General features: G+C 46.5%; 1 protein-coding gene across 1 annotated transcript; it reads left to right on the forward strand.

The window, feature by feature from the left end:
• Positions 1–134: 134 nt before the first annotated feature.
• Positions 135–16,240, forward strand: LOC119373980 (RNA-binding protein pno1). The gene is made up of 8 exons (XM_037644042.2): positions 135–178; positions 615–771; positions 2,001–2,150; positions 3,969–4,052; positions 5,075–5,135; positions 7,816–7,933; positions 15,256–15,326; positions 16,001–16,240. Exons 2-8 carry the CDS (start codon positions 622–624, stop codon positions 16,066–16,068), a joined length of 702 nt encoding a protein of 233 aa, XP_037499970.1. The 5' UTR covers positions 135–178; positions 615–621; the 3' UTR covers positions 16,069–16,240.
• Positions 16,241–16,864: the final 624 nt, after the last annotated feature.

Below are 16,864 nucleotides of genomic sequence, written 5' to 3' on the forward strand. Positions count from 1 at the left end.
AATATATAGACTGTGACAGTATTTTTTATTAACTTTGTGAACGTTGCTGACCAAAGGTATTGTCAAACTATGGTTTCTGACTACTAGCGCTATCTTAGTCACCATCAAGCTTATTGCACGTTTCTCTAGTTAGTCTAGTCCTTTATATCGTCCACTTCTCACGTGGTGGCACGCGTAGGTAAGCGATTGCGACGTAATTTGTCGTTTTTGAGCGTATTTTTTCGAAACTTCGTGCTCGTACCCCTTCGAAAGCGTTGTTTTCTGAGCGTAGCCTGTTGTAACGGCGTCGGCAATAGCCTTCCGTGCAAACAGCGCCCGCCGATGCGTAACCAAACCATATGCTGTCGGCTGCGCGCCGGCTTAGGTCAACAACATCGTGATCGCTTTCCTAGAATTTCTTCGAATTGCGCTACTTTTGAAGCGCTTGGATACCGTTGCCTTTCGTTCGTTCGTATTAGTAACTTTTTTTTTCTGGGGTATCAATCGGCAACAGGATCACCGGTTTCGGAAAACGTGTCATTGATTTGGAAAGTGCGCTCGCGCCGTTTTGCAATCACTACTGTCGGTTTTGTGAGCCCGCTTGTCACTGTATCCGCAATTTTTGCATCACGCAGATTCAGCATGCCAGATACGACAGCAGAACCGGCAAAGATGGCCGACGACGGCTTCAAGATCGTCCAGAGACGGGCCAACCGCAAGCGCAAGATGGCAGTGGACGAGGATGCCAAAAATGGACGGCCCCTTTACCCTCCCGCCAAGCAGGAGAAACTGGTGCGGTGTGCCTAAATATAGCCCCCCCTTTTATCCCATTGTGTCACCCCCCCCCCCCCCCCCCCCACAAACACACACAAACAAGCAAGTGCACACAGGAAATCATTTCGACATTTGTGGAAGTGTTTACTCTGTGAAATGTTGCCGGATTCGCGATCTGCTTTTTGTCGAAGCATGCCGTACCTTCCTGTTGACCAGTTAGCTGTGCTACTGCTCGATAGGCGGTCTTAAGCTGATGTGTTATGCTGCTTTTTCTAACGACGTTTAGTGTGGAGAGCCTGAAATGCTGCCAGACTCGAGCCTTGTCTTTTGAAGCGCCCGTCATGCCCTCTGTTCAAAAGACAGTAGTATTATTGTTCGATTGCTGGGACAAAAGCTCCTCTGTTCTTGCTGGTGTGTTTATTTTTCTTATTTTTTTTTTTTCGTTTTTGAGTAGCTTAGCATGGGATTTGGGCAGTAGGCCAAAGCTATCGGGATCACTTTAAATCAAGTGCAATAAATAAAAAAGACGGTAATGACAATAGTATAAATAGCCGTTACACCTAGAAATCGCGTTAAATGGAACATGTCAGCGGGAACCGAAATGACAGGAATGTCGGTTTACCATCCTCTATCAAAAAGGGGGCGTGGCACTAGGTCATTACTGGTAATTTGTATTGTTAGGTAATGAGTGACATGACAACATTTCACGAGAACAGTAGGCGGTAGGTTTAAAATGCATGTTGCTGCATTTCCAAGGCGCACTTATCATGGTTGCAAACAACGATGTTTGAAAGAAAAGTCTAATGAGAAGCTTGGCTGCAAGATATTGTAGTGCAAATGGATGCCATTTGTTCATTTCAATTGGCATCCAGTTTGTTCATGTGTTTCGATTAGCCTAGCTTTTTTTTTTTGCCTGTTCCTGGTGTATATTTGTGGCCGCAGTGCACTGCAGGGTGTCCTCTGCATTTAATGTGCAATGTATGCATTTGGCAAGTGATAAGTGGCTGCCTCGCTGAAGGCTAACAGCCTGTTGTTATGCTGCCGCCAGAGTTACACATATTTTTTTTTCAGGCATTTTTAAACCAAAGCAGCCGAGGTAGCAGATTTCATGTGTCTGGAATAACAGTCCACGCAGCATACGACTGACAATACGTTGCATCTGAAACAGTAAAACGAGGTCACGCAGCAGTCGTTGATCCTGACAAAAGCTTTCTGCTGTGTATATATTAGTCATAACTGTCGTGCAGGAAGGCAAGACTGAGATCCGGAAGATACCCATACCTGCGCACAGGTACAGCCCGCTGAAGGAGAACTGGCTCAAGATCTTCACGCCCATCGTAGAGCACCTCCACCTGCAGACACGCTTCAACCTGAAGACCCGCTGCGTTGAAATTAGGGTGAGCTGGGAAGTCTGCCGCTGTTGTATTCATAATCTCAATATAGATGGCTTGCACTGATGTCAACGAAACAGCCACGTTGGAGCGCCAACATGGTGGGACACGAACTTTGTGATGTCACGTTAGTGTTATTCAGCACATCTCATGCCAGTTCCTTCGTTATTCCCGCAGAGAGGCCCAATAACGTTCCAGCGACGTCGCTATCACATGTGACATCGCTGGAGGTAATCTCGGAGGCCGCGAAGCGCTCTTCGTACTTTTCCAACACGTCAGCAAGTGCCGCTAGGCCCTCAGCTAACAACGTTCATGCTGCCGCTCATGAGCGTCGGGTAATGCGTCAAGCGAAGGCTGTTCTGCTCAGTTCTGCTCTGTTCTGCTCAGTTCAAACGAATGCATACCTGTGCGTTTCACATTAGAAAAGATTATAATATAAAGAGTGCTGTATTTCAGCGCTAATATAGAGACAATAGCATACACCAGTAAAAGGTCACATGATAGGTACATGTGCACATTCACTTTTTTGCTGCCAGAGGTGCCAAAAGTAATTTTGAGTGAAGAAATAAAAATATAAATCCACGTTTAATGAGAAAAACAGGGTTTGTTTTAGACTATACAATAGACAATCCTTCTATTGGTGGGGTTATCTCAATCCGCGTTCTGAGCAGTTGTCGGTCCCTTTAAGTGAACGTCCAAAAGCATGCTTTTATTATAACAGGTACTCGCGCAAGCCTAAACACACAAATTTCTGGCTAAGGCTGCCAAACTTTGATGGATGCAGAATGTAAAACATGCTTGTGTGCTTCAACTTGTGGGCACAGTTGGGAAACTAGGCTGTTAACATGTGTATGGAGGCCTCTGTTATGGTGTTGCTCATTACCCATTGATTGCTTTCAGGTCCAAAAGGACAGAGTGATGGGCTAGTTGGTAGTGCATAATTCAGACAGTAGCGCTAATTGAAAAAAAAAACGTTTATTAAAAAAGAAGAGGGGTTCGAGAAGCAGGTGGTTGGGGCCCCTAGTACAGGGCTCCACTGGCCTCAGCAGCCCGCCGCGCCTGGTCGAGCAGAGCGCTAAGAATCACACGGACGACAAGGCACGGAACAACCGCTTGTGAGAGCACAGGTACAACTTTGAAAAATGTACCTTGTCAGGTCATCTCGCCACACATTGTGCACGTTGCAGTTGCAAGCTCCTGTTTAACTACGTGCATTCACTGGCGAAAAATTCTGACCAGCTTACAAGGGAAATCATTGAAGCGGTCGAAATTAAAAATAGGGTTGCTGTCAGTTGCCAGCCAGTTTGTTTAGCAAAGAAGGAAATGTTATTTTTGTCACGTCAGCCGCCGGGTTGATTTGCGGGTCGATCAGATTGTGTGCTACCCTCCCCCTTTCTCTGCATGCTCTTGTATATATATGTGATCGTGTGCAGGAAACAGTTGTTAGCGCTGTGTCCAGTCTTGATCTATGGGACTGGAGAGGAGCACGGGCATTTTCACCGTCCGTGTGCTTCTTTGCATTACTGTCTGAATTATGCTTTCAGGTCGTTAAACCGTACATTATTGTTTTAAAATAACATCAATTAAACTCTCTTTCTTCAGCCCTGGCTCCCCTTTTTCGTGTAGAAATTTGAGTTTGAGCCTTGATTTGCTATTGAATGCATCATTAATCTTGAACACGTACTGCTTTGTTTTGTGTCGTTTTACTTGCTGTTTCTCTGCTCTAAATGAGGAATGCGTGAGAAAGTTGTATGTGCCTTTAACTCTAGGAAGTAGCTTTCTACAGTAGGAATGGCTCAGCAGTGGTGTTTCTGGTCCTTGCAGACATGCAAAGAAACCGAGGAGCCCAGTGCACTTCAGAAGGCTGCCGATTTTGTGCGGGCATTCGCCATGGGCTTCGAAGTCGACGTAAGTCATAAATTCTTTGTCTCACTCTCTCTCTCATGCACATGTTACACCCTTGTAGACTGAATGCAAGCAACACCTTCGTTCAGTAAATGTCCTGTGTTCAAAGACCATTCCACTGTCAAAAAGAGCTTACGAGTGGGAGTTCCAACTAAACTACTACGATTCTTGTCTGGGGCTTAGATTGCAAGAGTGAACTCCTGCGTGCTTACTTGTTACGTTTTGCTTCAAGCAGCGTTTGTTACAGATCAGTGACCTCTGTATTTAGGAAGGCCAGTAACAGCCCAAGGCTTTTACTGTTGAGGAGAAACAAAGATTGACGATAGCACAGAGGAGAAACAAAGATCAATGATAGGACAGAAGTGCGCATACCAAACAAACACTGGGTCACCTTCTTGTGGAGTGCATGCACTGTTGGGAAATCGTAAATTGTTATTGCTTTGCCTTGTGCTGTGGGATAAAACCTTGTCTGTGTGTAGTGGTTCTATCCGTCACTGCAATACAGCATCTGGGGCACTATTTCGAGTAGCTATATTGTTTAGGGTTGCTCATTAAGTCTCTTGATTTGCGACTGAGCGTAGCTGCCGTAAACTGCCAGAAGAGAGAGAAGTGCACGGTAAATGCAGTTGTGGCCATGGTTGGAAGGGAAACTGTTTGGCTGCCATTAACAGAGGCGTTGACTGACAAGCGAGTGCCAAAGTGCAACACGCAGCATATCGCCCTGGTGGAACGTTGCGTTTTACCGCTCGTCAAGCTACAAGAGTGGCGCAGAGTCGGTCTCGTATCGCTGCCAGGGACTCCTAACCTGGATTCGACACGAGATGGAACTTTCCCCAGCGAGCAACGAGAGTCCGTGTGGGAAGCCGAGGCACTAGTCTTGTGTCACACTGTTTCTCTTCTCTTCACTTTTGTTGTTTTCTACATTTGCATTCATTGATTCCTTTTGTTGCGTACGCTTGACTGCCTGCATGGCTGATGGCACTATTTCAGGTGACAGTTTTTTTTTTCGTTTTTTTTTCTGGCAGGATGCCCTGGCTCTGGTTCGTCTGGACGAGCTCTTTCTTGAGTCTTTTGACATAGAAGATGGTGAGCATCGCTTTGCAACCTTGCTTTTTTTTTTCCCCCTTGAAATTCGCATGTAGCTTTTTCCTGAAAATGCTGCAGTTGTGTATACATAGTAGTCCTTCACTTCGGGGTGTGCACTTATCAGAAATTTCGAATACGAATTTAATAGTCTGTGCTGTTTGATTCTCATCCAGTTGGGGAAGTTGCTACTCAAAGTTGTCAAATAGTCATTCCTTTCAAATATACAGTTGAGCCCCTTTTTAAGAGACAATGAGTATAAGAGACGCCAGTGTGCCTACGTTGAAACGGGCTGATCAGAAAATGAGAGCGTTGTACCCTGCTTATAAGAGACACCTCATGGAAGGGGCAAGAACTGCACCCCTGTGTGTGTTTCTTATGAAGACGTTCAACTGTATAAATGGAATACCGAAGCTGCAATGGCAGCTTTGCTGCTTTGGCAAAGCCCTGGCATGAGGGCATAGGTTCAACTCCCTGTCACAGCAGCAGGGTTGCCAATGGTGGCTACTTTTCGCCAAATTGGCGAATTTGAGAGGCCCGTGGCGACCTAAAATTATGAATGGCGACATGGCGAATTTTTGGCGATTTTCAGCTTAGGTCTACACTGTGTTATGCATCCTAAGCTCAGTGCCCTCCCAACGAATGAGTGGCACTGTTCTCTGTATTTTTCTGGGTTTTGAGGTGCACATTACGCGCCGTTCTGTATGTCCGTCCTGTAACTCGTGTGTATCTCCTCAATTCATCTAGATGCTTCTAACTCAATTCATCTAGATTCATCTAGATGCTTCAGAGCTTCGCTAAAGTTTCGCTTCTGAAGGGGCTAGATGATGGGTTGGTCGTGTGTTCCGGCCATTTGTTCCGCCAAAGCTCCAACTATTCTGAATAGCTTGGCGACCTATTCACCGCTGCAGTATCCCCTAATCGAGCTCGTATAGCGAAGATGGGCGGATACGCGGGTGTTCGTGCAATAAAAAATTATTTGTTGAGGCATTTTCTATTGTTCTCGGTGAGCGTGTGCAATGAAAACAATGAAAACAATTGATCTGTTTAAGTGTTCCTTCTTTGTGTTGTCCTTTTCTAGTTTAGCGCAAATATTCCTGCATGCTATATAACATTTTACAATGTCTACCTGTTCAATTATAACGCACTGGATTGACGCGGGTAGATATAAGTGATTATATATGAAAGGGACAGTGGCGTCCGGTATCATATTAGTTCACACTGAAAGGTATAAGACTCACTAATGAACGATACCTGTAAGAATTCTGTCTTACTACTTTCAATAAACCTGTTAATCCTTTTCTTCATATGAGGGGATGTAAAGCTGTCTACAAACAACGCCTTCGCGGCTTTCGCCCAAGGTTTACCACACTTTTACCTTTGAAACGAGCGGACAGGGATGGAAGGATATCATGAGCGTTTTATCCTTTCATACTTGGGCCTCCGCGCACATCTTGCGGCTAGTCGGAGAACCACCAAGCACTCCGATGGTGAAGGGGCGAAGCGCCTGGCATGGAGAAATGTCAAGGTACTTTAAGGGCTTTGAATGGCACTGTACTCTACGGGGATATACATCAGTGAAAATTTCTATTACTAGGATATGCCGCACACATCTAGAATGGCGACTTTTTTGGCGACATTTATAAAAAATTGGCGACTTTTGGCGACTTTCTGCTCGTTGTTTGGCGACATTTACTCGAAAGTCAGTGGCAACCCTGCACAGCAGTCACATTTACACAGGGTCGAATTGTAAAGACGCCCGAATATTTAGATTTAGGTGCACATTAAATAACTCCAAGAGGTCCGAAATAATCAAGAATTTCCCTCTACAGTTTGCTGCATGATCATATTGTGGTTTTGGCCTGCAAAACACCTGTATTTAACCCTTTGCGGTCCAAAACCTTTACCCACTTTCCGGCTCTAGCGGTCCGAAACTATTTCGCCAGTTTCTGGCGCCGCGAATAAAAACACAAGCTGTGGAAGAGAAACGCACAGGATATTTATTTTTGCTCCTGCATTCTGCAGGCAACTCTTTTAGTGATATTTGGGCAACGTATGATACCGCTCAAAGCATTCCCCTGTGTGCAGGCCAGGGTTATTACTGCAGGTTTCCACCGCCGCCGTCGTCGTCTTCGTCACTCACTTCTGTCGAATCACTGTCATCACTGTCTGGTGGAGGCACGTAATTCTCTTCCTCACTAAAGTCATCCTCGCTTTCGCTAAAAGCACCGCCGTAAAACGCACGCGGTGAAAACGTGGCCATGCTTCTCAGCGAACCGCGCGCGCGAGTGGGTACGCTCTAGGCCCCGTGCTGATCATAGTGCTGCACCCTAGTGTCAAAAAAGTAAAACCTCAACAAACAAAGCTCACTTATTCCTCAAGAGATGGCCCTTCATGTATACAAAAAATGCGCGCGACTCGCGGTGAGAAAACAGCAAAATTTAAACCACGAACACCCTTGTCGGGCGGGGCCCGACAGCGGACCGCTACGGCCGTGTTGCGTTGTCGGGCGCTGCCCGACAACGGACCGCAAAGGGTTAATGAACACTTTTAGTTTGAGTGATCAGAGAGTAATTCATGATGGACGTTGCAAGGGTTGCTCGACATCTAGTTTGCTTATTCTGCACTGATGACACTCCATTTAAGGCGATGGCTAAGGAACATTGGTTTTTGTGCATTGCAGTGAAGACCCTCAAGGGGGACCACATGGCTAGGTGCATCGGCCGTCTGGCAGGAAAGGGTGGCCGGACCAAGTTCACCATTGAGAACGTCACCAAGACTCGTATCGTCCTCGCCGACAGGTGAGCCTCTGCGAGTTAGCTCTTCCCCGCCAGTTGTGGGGCTTCGGAGGCAACAGTACTGCAGTTGCTGAGTGGAGGTAGCAGGTTTGATTTCCAGCTATCGTGTACAGTAGAAGATCGTTAATTCAGCACTTGTTAATTTAAAAAATCTGTAAATTCAGACGCATACTCTGGTCCCGGAAAGCATTTGTATTGTTCAATGTCATCAAGCTCTCATTAATTCGTCATATTTGGCCGCAAAGCAGTTAATTCGAACGATTCCCAGAGCGTGGCGAGCTCGAAGCGATGCAAAAGAGCGAAAACTGCGTTCGCAGGCAACCGAAGCAAGGCTGCGCAGTCTGCATCGCCATCAGTACGAACGGTGCTGTAACAACAGTGACGATGTTTCCGGTTAATTTCGGTTTATCGCGTTTCGGGTTAGTTAGGACAGGGAGGTCTTGAGTTGCGGTCACATTGTGAACAAAGTCGCGAGTGGCGATAATTGCAGCTTTTACGCTGCTCGTATGGCAAAGTACAGGATTTACGTATTCATCAAGAAAATGAAAGTGTATTTACGTAATAGACATTTGTTTATTGTTTTCTTCATACTTTCGATAATTGAGAATTCGGTCAATTCGGACATTTACCGTAAAAACCCGCGTATAGCCCGGGGTTTTTTTCTAGATTTTAGGGTGCGAAATTTCGGCCCCGTACTATATGCGGGTCCCAAGAATTTTCGGCCCAAATTCAGTTTCGGTTTCGACATAGCGCGGTGCTATCATCATCATCAGCTGTCTGCGCGCTTCTGCGCTAGGTAGTGTTAGCGGCGTTAGTCTTAACTGGTCAGTTGGTCAGTGGCCTTTGCTTCAACTTGGTGCCCATAACGACGGCCTCGATTTTGCTCCTGTGATTTTACGCCATGTCAGGACCGCGCAGGCAGTACTCTGCTGCTTTTAAAAGAAAAGTTATCGCTGCTGCCGAAACCATCGGCAACTGTGCCGCGGAGCGGCAGTTCGGAGTCAACGAGCGGAGCATTCGCGGTTGGCGGAAGCAGAAGGAAGCCCTCTTTGCATGCAGCGGCCAGCGAAAAAGTTTCCGCGGACCAAAAAATGGAGCATTTCCTGACGTGGAACGAGAACTCACAGACTTTGTGCGGGAGCAGCGAGCTGCACATCTCGCTGTCAACATCGAGCTGCTACAAGCGAAGGCAAGGGAGATCGCTCGAGACAAAGGCATTCAGCCGGAGGATTTCAAAGCGAGCAAGCATTGGGTGTCTCGCTTCATGCGCCGCGCTGGGTTCTCCCTACGTCGGCGTACGTCGATCTCCCAGAAGCTACCAGAGAGCTACGAAGAGCACCTCGTGGCTTTTCAAAGGTACATAATTGCGTTGCGAAAGGCAGTCCCCTTTCAGCTGGGCCAGATCGGCAACGCGGATCAGACGCCGGTCTACCTGGATATGCCCTCGGCGCTGACGGTGCATCAAAAAGGCTCCAGGCAAGTTATCGTGCGGTCGACTGGAAACGAAAAAACGCGGGTGACTGTAATGTTATCCTGCACGGCTGACGGTCGCAAGCTGCCACCCTACGTGGTGTTCAAATGAAAGACGCTGCCGAAGGGGGAGAAGTTCCCGAAAAATGTCGTCGTCCGCTGCCAGGACAAGGGGTGGATGGACGAATCGTTAGTCCTTGACTGGATAAAGTCCGTGTGGTGTCGACGGCCCGGAGCACTGCTGGGGCTCCCTTCGATGCTTGTGCTCGACGCGTTTCGGTGTCACCTGGCCGACTCCGTAAAGCGACTGCTGCGCGACTCCCGCACCGAGCTCGTCGTCATCCCGGGAGGGATGACATCACAGCTGCAGCCGCTTGATGTGTGCCTTAATAAGCCATTTAAGGACCATGTCAAGCGCCTGTACGTGGAGTGGATGAGGTCCGGAGAACCAGAAGTGACCCCTGCCGGACGGCTGAAACGGGCCTCGCCAGCGATGCTCTGCTCGTGGATAGTCGAGGCTTGGGCCTGCATTCCAGAGGCGCTCGTTTGCCGCGCCTTCAAAAAGTGCTCCATCTCCAACGCGCTTGATGGCACTGAGGATGATGTGCTGTGGGAGAACATTTCCGACAAGGGAGCTTCGGAAGAGAGTGCGTCCGACGACGAGGATGAATGAAATGTCAATAAATGCATTTTTTCCATTTTCCTCGGACTATATTCGGGTGAAAACTTTTTTTCTCACGTTTGCTATCCCCGAATTACACCCCGGACTATATGCGGGTCCGAGCTATATGCGGGTTTTTACGGTATTCCAGTCCCGTGAAATCCGAATTGGCGAGCTTTTATGTTATCTGCATTTCGCTGCAGGCATAATTTAATAGCGCCTTTGCGCCAAGCTTTGGATGGAACTTAAGTAGCTCCAGGTGGTTACCCCAGTTCAGTAGAACCTTGTTGATATATTCCGGTTACTACAATTTCCTGGCTCCTACACTCACAATCGCAAAAACTAAAAATAACCCCACAGAGCTACGCGTTAATACATTCCGGTTAATACGTTCCCGGAAAATGCGATTTTTTGGCAACAGTGTCCAGCACCGCGGCAAACTGCAGTCGTATTATACGTTCTGCAGCCGAAAACTCTCATTCAGGTGTGCAGAAAGGCCCTTCTCATGCACTTGTGAAGTGCCACTGCGTGGCGACGGCGGCTTCTCTGCTGTGCCTAATTTCCCCCTCCACGCCTCCTCCAAATTACTCGACCGTCTCCTCTGCGTCTTCTTCGAATTGCTCGATCGCCTCTTCAGCCATTGCCTCAGCTCTCTGTCAACCACACACCAGCCCGAAGGTAGGCGGTCACGCTGGACGTCAAATTTTCAAACGGCTTTAAAAAAAAGTGTCTTTTCTGTAGCACTGCAAATCCGTCATCCGCAGCACGGTACGTAGATGCGTACTCATTCCACACACTTTTGTTCAGACCCCACGGCTACAACAATAGCCGTGAGAACAATGCAGAGCTAACAGTGCGGCGAAAAGAATGGATGTTGTAGAATATCTCCAGTCCGCCACTGTTCCGTACGAGACCTACCGAAGCACACATGACGCACACGCTACCTCCACTGCACAGCACGCTGCACCATGTAACCATAGCAATGCCGCCATTGTACCCAGTGTGTATGGCTGAAAAGACTTTATTTCCTCCACACTTTTCTCCCAGAGCGCGTTCACTTTCGGGTTGCTCTGCCCACTGCATGGCCCATTTCCAGACGGTGTTAATTTTTCTCTGGCTAGACAGTTCTGCCTACCCACTTGAAGGTTTGTGGCTGTCAGACGCCAAAAAGAGATGATGCGCACTCGCTACCATCTTTGTAAGGATTCGACGTATTGAAATGCAGGTGCTTGGGGACTTACTTCACCTTCGCTTGCCATTACGCTTGGCGTTATCTTCTAAAGCGTGTTCCGCCGTCCGAGATGGTGCAATTACAAGTCGTGGCGAACATACCGCTGCATGTCTCAAGTTAAGACAGAACACAAACCGATCAGCAATTGTGCGACGTAGGTACAGGATAGCCGTGAGCAGCTGTCACTTTTGGGCACACTGTCACTTTATGGCAAGATTTTGCATCATGTTGTACCGCGATTGTTAGATGCACTGCGCAGAGTTCAACTTGTTAAGCCGTTAGCGGTGCGGCACTGTTGTTCACGGACGGGGTGAGTCGCACGTGATCCTGCGAACGTACGTGATCATATCCCAATTGCGTATGCTCGAGAATATCGCTTCAGCTCTTCGGCATACCTAGCCACATATTTCCAAGCAGCAATGCAGAAAGAACCGACGTTCAGGCGGGGCAGTGCTGCCGCGGCGGTAGCGTTTGTTTACACTTACGCTGTCTGACCCAGCATTCGATTTTGCAATCTTGGGGCATCTTTCAATGTCTGAGGATTTCAACACACGTGACCACGACATTGTTTCCTGTCAGAACCAGAACTAGCTGGCTCACTGACCTATGGCTGCCAGAAATTTGAAAATCGAAAAGCCTTACTATGTTTTTTGAGAAATAAATGTTTTTTGCCTTGCACCTAAAAATGGGCTCTTCAGTCTCAATTTTTACTGGATTCGTATCGTATGCAGGAGTGGAAAATTAGTGCGAGTAGCTGCCGCGGACGTAAACGCGCGACCATTTTTTGGACACTTTGCATTAAGGAAACCGCTGTATAGCTGAGTGTGTAATATGGATTTTGTGTCATAAGTCTGCATGAGAAAGAAAAATTTGTTTTATCCGCTTGCGGTCAATGAAGCCACTACAAACCGCGAAACCACTCACAGGGCTTCGGTTTATGTAAGTCGGTTGGACCATTTCCGAAACTTTTTTTTTAGTGAGAGCGTGCCTCTCCATGTGCAGATTTTTTTTGCATTACACACAAGCCCTTAGAGGTTACGCTATAGCTCGTACCATCCGCAGCACAACATGACATGCCGTTTGCCGCCGTTGCTATGTGTGGTTTGGTACATAAGGTGGCGAGTGAAGAAATATACAAAAAATAACAAGATACACTTGGAACGTTTATTACTCAAAAGACGAATGTGACATAACGAAAACAGAACCACGGGATGCAAATTGTGCACTTGCGACGTCTAGGTATCATCGCACCTCAAGTACCATGCTTGCGTGCATATAATCGACACCAATTATTGACACATCTTGGAAGGGAACTTGAAGGGAAAAGGTGGAACCGCATGGCGCAATTTTTGGCGCGATTTACGCGCATTTAGAGGGACGCGCGTGTTTTTTGAGAAATGCCTTCGCGAAATCGTGCCGTTGCCGTCCCGAATGGCTTGATTTCATGCGTGACTGATGCGTGGTCGGAGGGTTGCGCTCGTCATTTTGACGAACGCCATCTCACAATCGCGCCGCCGCGTCTTCCTACCCGAAGTAGAAAAGAAAACGCCTCGTGCGGCGCGTCGCTCGCTCGTCCGACAAGCGGAGTTTAGGGTGCAGACGCGTGTTTGTTTGGTTTCTTCCGATGCCTCCAGACGGCGCTGGCCTTCGCGCATTTCGAAGGAACTTTTTGAAGCCGGCATAGGCTTTTGACAAAAGTGTAGCAACCCGGCAAACGCGGCGCAAAAACGCCGCTGCTGAAAAACGTTCATTACCACAAACGTTTTTCATTTGTCAGTCTAGTCGTGTAGCTATTCAAAACATTGCTTATCTCGTTTTACTGAGTCATTGCTCTATCACAGCTGTGATGTTATAATGATAACGTGCACGCCCACGTGTATTATATATATATAGTGTGAGCGCTGACTATATAGTTCATCTTCATCTGTACAGAAACCATTGTAATCATCATCTTCGTTGTCACGCGGGCTGCGCCGCTTTGGACATTGAAATATAACCTTTCGATTACTGAACTGGGCGTCGTCTCATTATATATATATATATATATATATATATATATATATATATATATATATATATATATATATATATATATATATATATATAATCATTTGTGTTAAAGGGGTACTGACACAAAATTTCGCGGCTGAGATAGCCTGCTGGATTGATTCCCGTGTACGTGCGTGTACCATCTGCAAAATATCGACAGCGAATAAAGCTTGGAAGGTATTTTATATAAATTTTGAAGTTCGCGAGCGCTATCCAGCATTATAGGCCGCACCTGGTGCATTGACACCCTCGGAGGTGACCCGAGGTGACCCCCCTACTTCCCCTACGTAACCGTTGCAGCCGGTACAAGTTATGATGACGTCGTAGCTGCCATTTCTGTTTTGACGCGCTTCCCGACGAATCGCTCCTCGCCCGCAGGTCAAACCTGAAGCGATTCACCACGTCGAAAATTCCTTCCATCCCCGCCGCAAGAAAATCGTCGCCATCAGACAACGATGAGCCTGACGATGACAGACCGCGCGGAGATGCGTCACTGTTCTGTGTGCTCACGTGACCGAGCGTTTCACTCGCTAGGTGGTGATAGTTGCGCCTGGCGGCTTGTCGTTTTTGGAGCTCTGTCCAACCGAAACTGAGGCTGTGTTGGTAATGAGGAGCTTGTAACTAATTATCTGTCGCGCGCTGCTGCAAACGATGTGCCGTGTAATGACTAACAGGCCCCCAGCAACACATTGCAGCAAAAAAACGCGGAGCGAAAATTTTTGGGTCAGGACTCCTTTAAGTGTGGTTTGTTCATAAGTATTGAATGTTTTCTAAAATCGTTGGAATTTGTTGTGTTTACCAGAAATTAAAAAAATAAACAACAATGATGTTTGACCCTATAGAATTCTGCTCCAAAACTAACTTGCATTGCTCTAAAACACACATTTTGGTGCTCCAAAGCTGCTCCAAAACAGCATTATACCCGATTCCTGCTCCCTGAGCTGCTCCAAAACACTCAAGCCCGCTTCCACCCCTGCGTATGTTTTCCCCGAAAGTATGCTTATTTTTTCTTTTTTTTTTCGGTATCGTATCAGTGAGGTTCTACTGTATTCACCTTTATGTCAGCATAGGTCTTGCATACTGGCTGTATGTTCGTTTGCAACGCTACACACTATCAGCCTAGATGTTCACGTTTTCCTGGAGACGACTCCCTCGAGTAACAGGATTTGAAGACCATTCTTTTGCACACTGAAAAAACGGAAAGTACTAATATAAGGACCTGAAAATACTGTAAAATCTGAAGACTTCTTCCTAAGATGAACTGGGCTTCAAGGACTATGCGCATGAAGAGCTGAGCAGGGCATCAAACGCTGCTGTTTATTTCAGCGAAAGAACCCTATTCTTGTGCCACGCACCATCCTTCGTTTTTCTTCTTGCACACGCTATGTTTGCTGTTAACAAATACATATGCTTGCGAAGTGTTGTTTTGCTTTCTTTCATTTACATCTCATCATTTTTTTGCTGGAGCTTTTTATTGCGCGAGTGAAGGAACTGTAGGCACCATTAAATGACGATGTCCTTGCTTTCTCACTGGGTAACAGTGCATGTGAATCAGTGCATTCGGTATAGTATCGCCCAGTTTCATAGCGGATGATGCAGCTGTGGCTCCTCGTTCTTGCACATCACATAGTGCACGCCAAAATGGCAGTCACTGTCAGTGGGAGGAGTTTAGAGGCAGTACCTTCGAATCACAATTTAATGTTATGTGCTTTCAGAGACCAGGCTTTTGTTTAACCAACCAGATTGGGGCCTCTCCTCACACTTGTAATGATAAACTGGGATTAGTAGACTGACCATGTGTTGTCTCCTTTAACACCTTGTGTTTCCTCAAGCATTCATGTCCCATTTTGTGTGCTTGTTATAACTCTTTTGTCTTGTGTATATCAGTAAGTATGTTGCCTTACGTTATTGCAGAAAAGTACACATCCTTGGTTCCTACCAGAACATCCGGGCTGCGCGGACAGCTATCTGCAATTTGGTCCTCGGTGAGTGCAATGAATATTTGTTTATATTATAAGAAATTTCAGAATTTGCGCTGAATTGCATGGCTTATGTGTGCGAGTCCATACGATTTTAGCCCTGCGCAAATCCAGCCATATCCAGCACAAAAGCACCCTTGTTATAATCATAAACACTGTTATTGGTGGGAAAAATAAATTGGCTGTTACATCACTGCAATGGAAATCATAGTATTGGGCAAGGGAACAGCAATAAATTACGTGTATGGCACTTTGCACTGCCAGCACACAACCCTGCAGTTTGTGTAATTGCATGTGGTTGGCATGTTGGATCTTTGACTGCACTCCAACATTGACGTAGGTGCCATATCTGCGCAGAGTGCCACTTCAAATACAGTGTGAGGTGATAGATTGGGAACTATATTTGAAGATGGTTTTGAATTTAATGTGTAAGTTGTGCTTTTGGACTTGTATTTGAATATATGTGGCGCTGCTGTATTCTTAAATCAGTGTAAGCATACGAGTGTTTCTGGGCATCCTTTAATTTTATTCAACTCTGCGGAAGATCAATTTAGGGGAAATAGAGCATACGTGAATGCCATACATGTCAGGAATGCCTGTTGTAAGTTGGCAGAAAACTCGCTGAAGGGTCTAGCCAATGAAACTCATGGGTTCTGTTTTTTTTTTCTTTGCTTACGCAGGTAAACCACCTTCGAAGGTCTACGGAACAATGCGGCAACTGGCAAACCGTATAGGAGAAAGATTCTAATTTATTTATTTGAAGTTGTGGAACAAACTAGGTACCTAACAGAAGCTAGTCCCAAGATCTGCTACCACCACACCAGCAGCAAGCGGAATCGCTCATCCGCCATATTGGCAAAAGAAACAGCAGCTGCTGGGAGAGGAGACTCTTGAGATTAAAATGTGTGAATAGTGTTTCACATTTGGGCTGCACTCTGTCTCACTGTACATCAGACTTGTATATGTTACAGAAAATAAGTAACCAATTACAATTGCGTCGCTTAAAGTGCAAATGATCAAGAGCTGTGTTTGGATCAGGTGCAGTTCTTGCCACGGGGTGCCAGCACCGCGCTGCGTAGTCTGCTAACATTATACAGTGAACCACATTTGCTCACAGAAATCACAATGAGAGAGAGTGATAGCGTTTCATCACGTGCGCTTAAGGTCGTGACACATGCTGACGTAACTTCTTTCCCCCATGCCATCCCTCCTTGTGTAGCTTCCAGTGTGCTTGTCGGACAAAAGAAAGTGCATGACAAACCCCTGAAAACTCCAATACCGAGATCATTCGATGATTACTTGGAAAAGTGGTTCAGGAAACTTCACTTATTCATAAAAAAAGGAAAAATTTCGGGGAGAAGATGGAAGGATGAAGAGGTAAAAAATTCGTCAACACAAACAGACTTGTCTTCTTCAAAACTGCAACTGTTGCAGCCATGAAGAAAGGTCTGCTTGTTGAAACGTTGGCTCCAATGACAACCCATGTTCATGGATTTTTTATCTCTTAACTTGCTAATGCATGTTAAGTTCAAGATAACTCCTCA

The sequence above is a fragment of the Rhipicephalus sanguineus genome, chromosome 11 (assembly GCF_013339695.2).
Source record: "Rhipicephalus sanguineus isolate Rsan-2018 chromosome 11, BIME_Rsan_1.4, whole genome shotgun sequence".
In the NCBI taxonomy this organism is placed as follows: Eukaryota; Metazoa; Arthropoda; class Arachnida; order Ixodida; family Ixodidae; genus Rhipicephalus; species Rhipicephalus sanguineus.

Excerpts from the sequence above, each read along its gene's own strand:
- LOC119373980 (XM_037644042.2), top strand. The coding sequence starts at position 622 with ATGCCAGATACGACAGCAGAACCGGCAAAGATGGCCGACGACGGCTTC. Across the intron at positions 5,136-7,815 it reads GTCTTTTGACATAGAAGATG|TGAAGACCCTCAAGGGGGAC; the intron begins GTGAGCATCGCT and ends TGTGCATTGCAG. Across the intron at positions 7,934-15,255 it reads CGTATCGTCCTCGCCGACAG|AAAAGTACACATCCTTGGTT; the intron begins GTGAGCCTCTGC and ends ACGTTATTGCAG.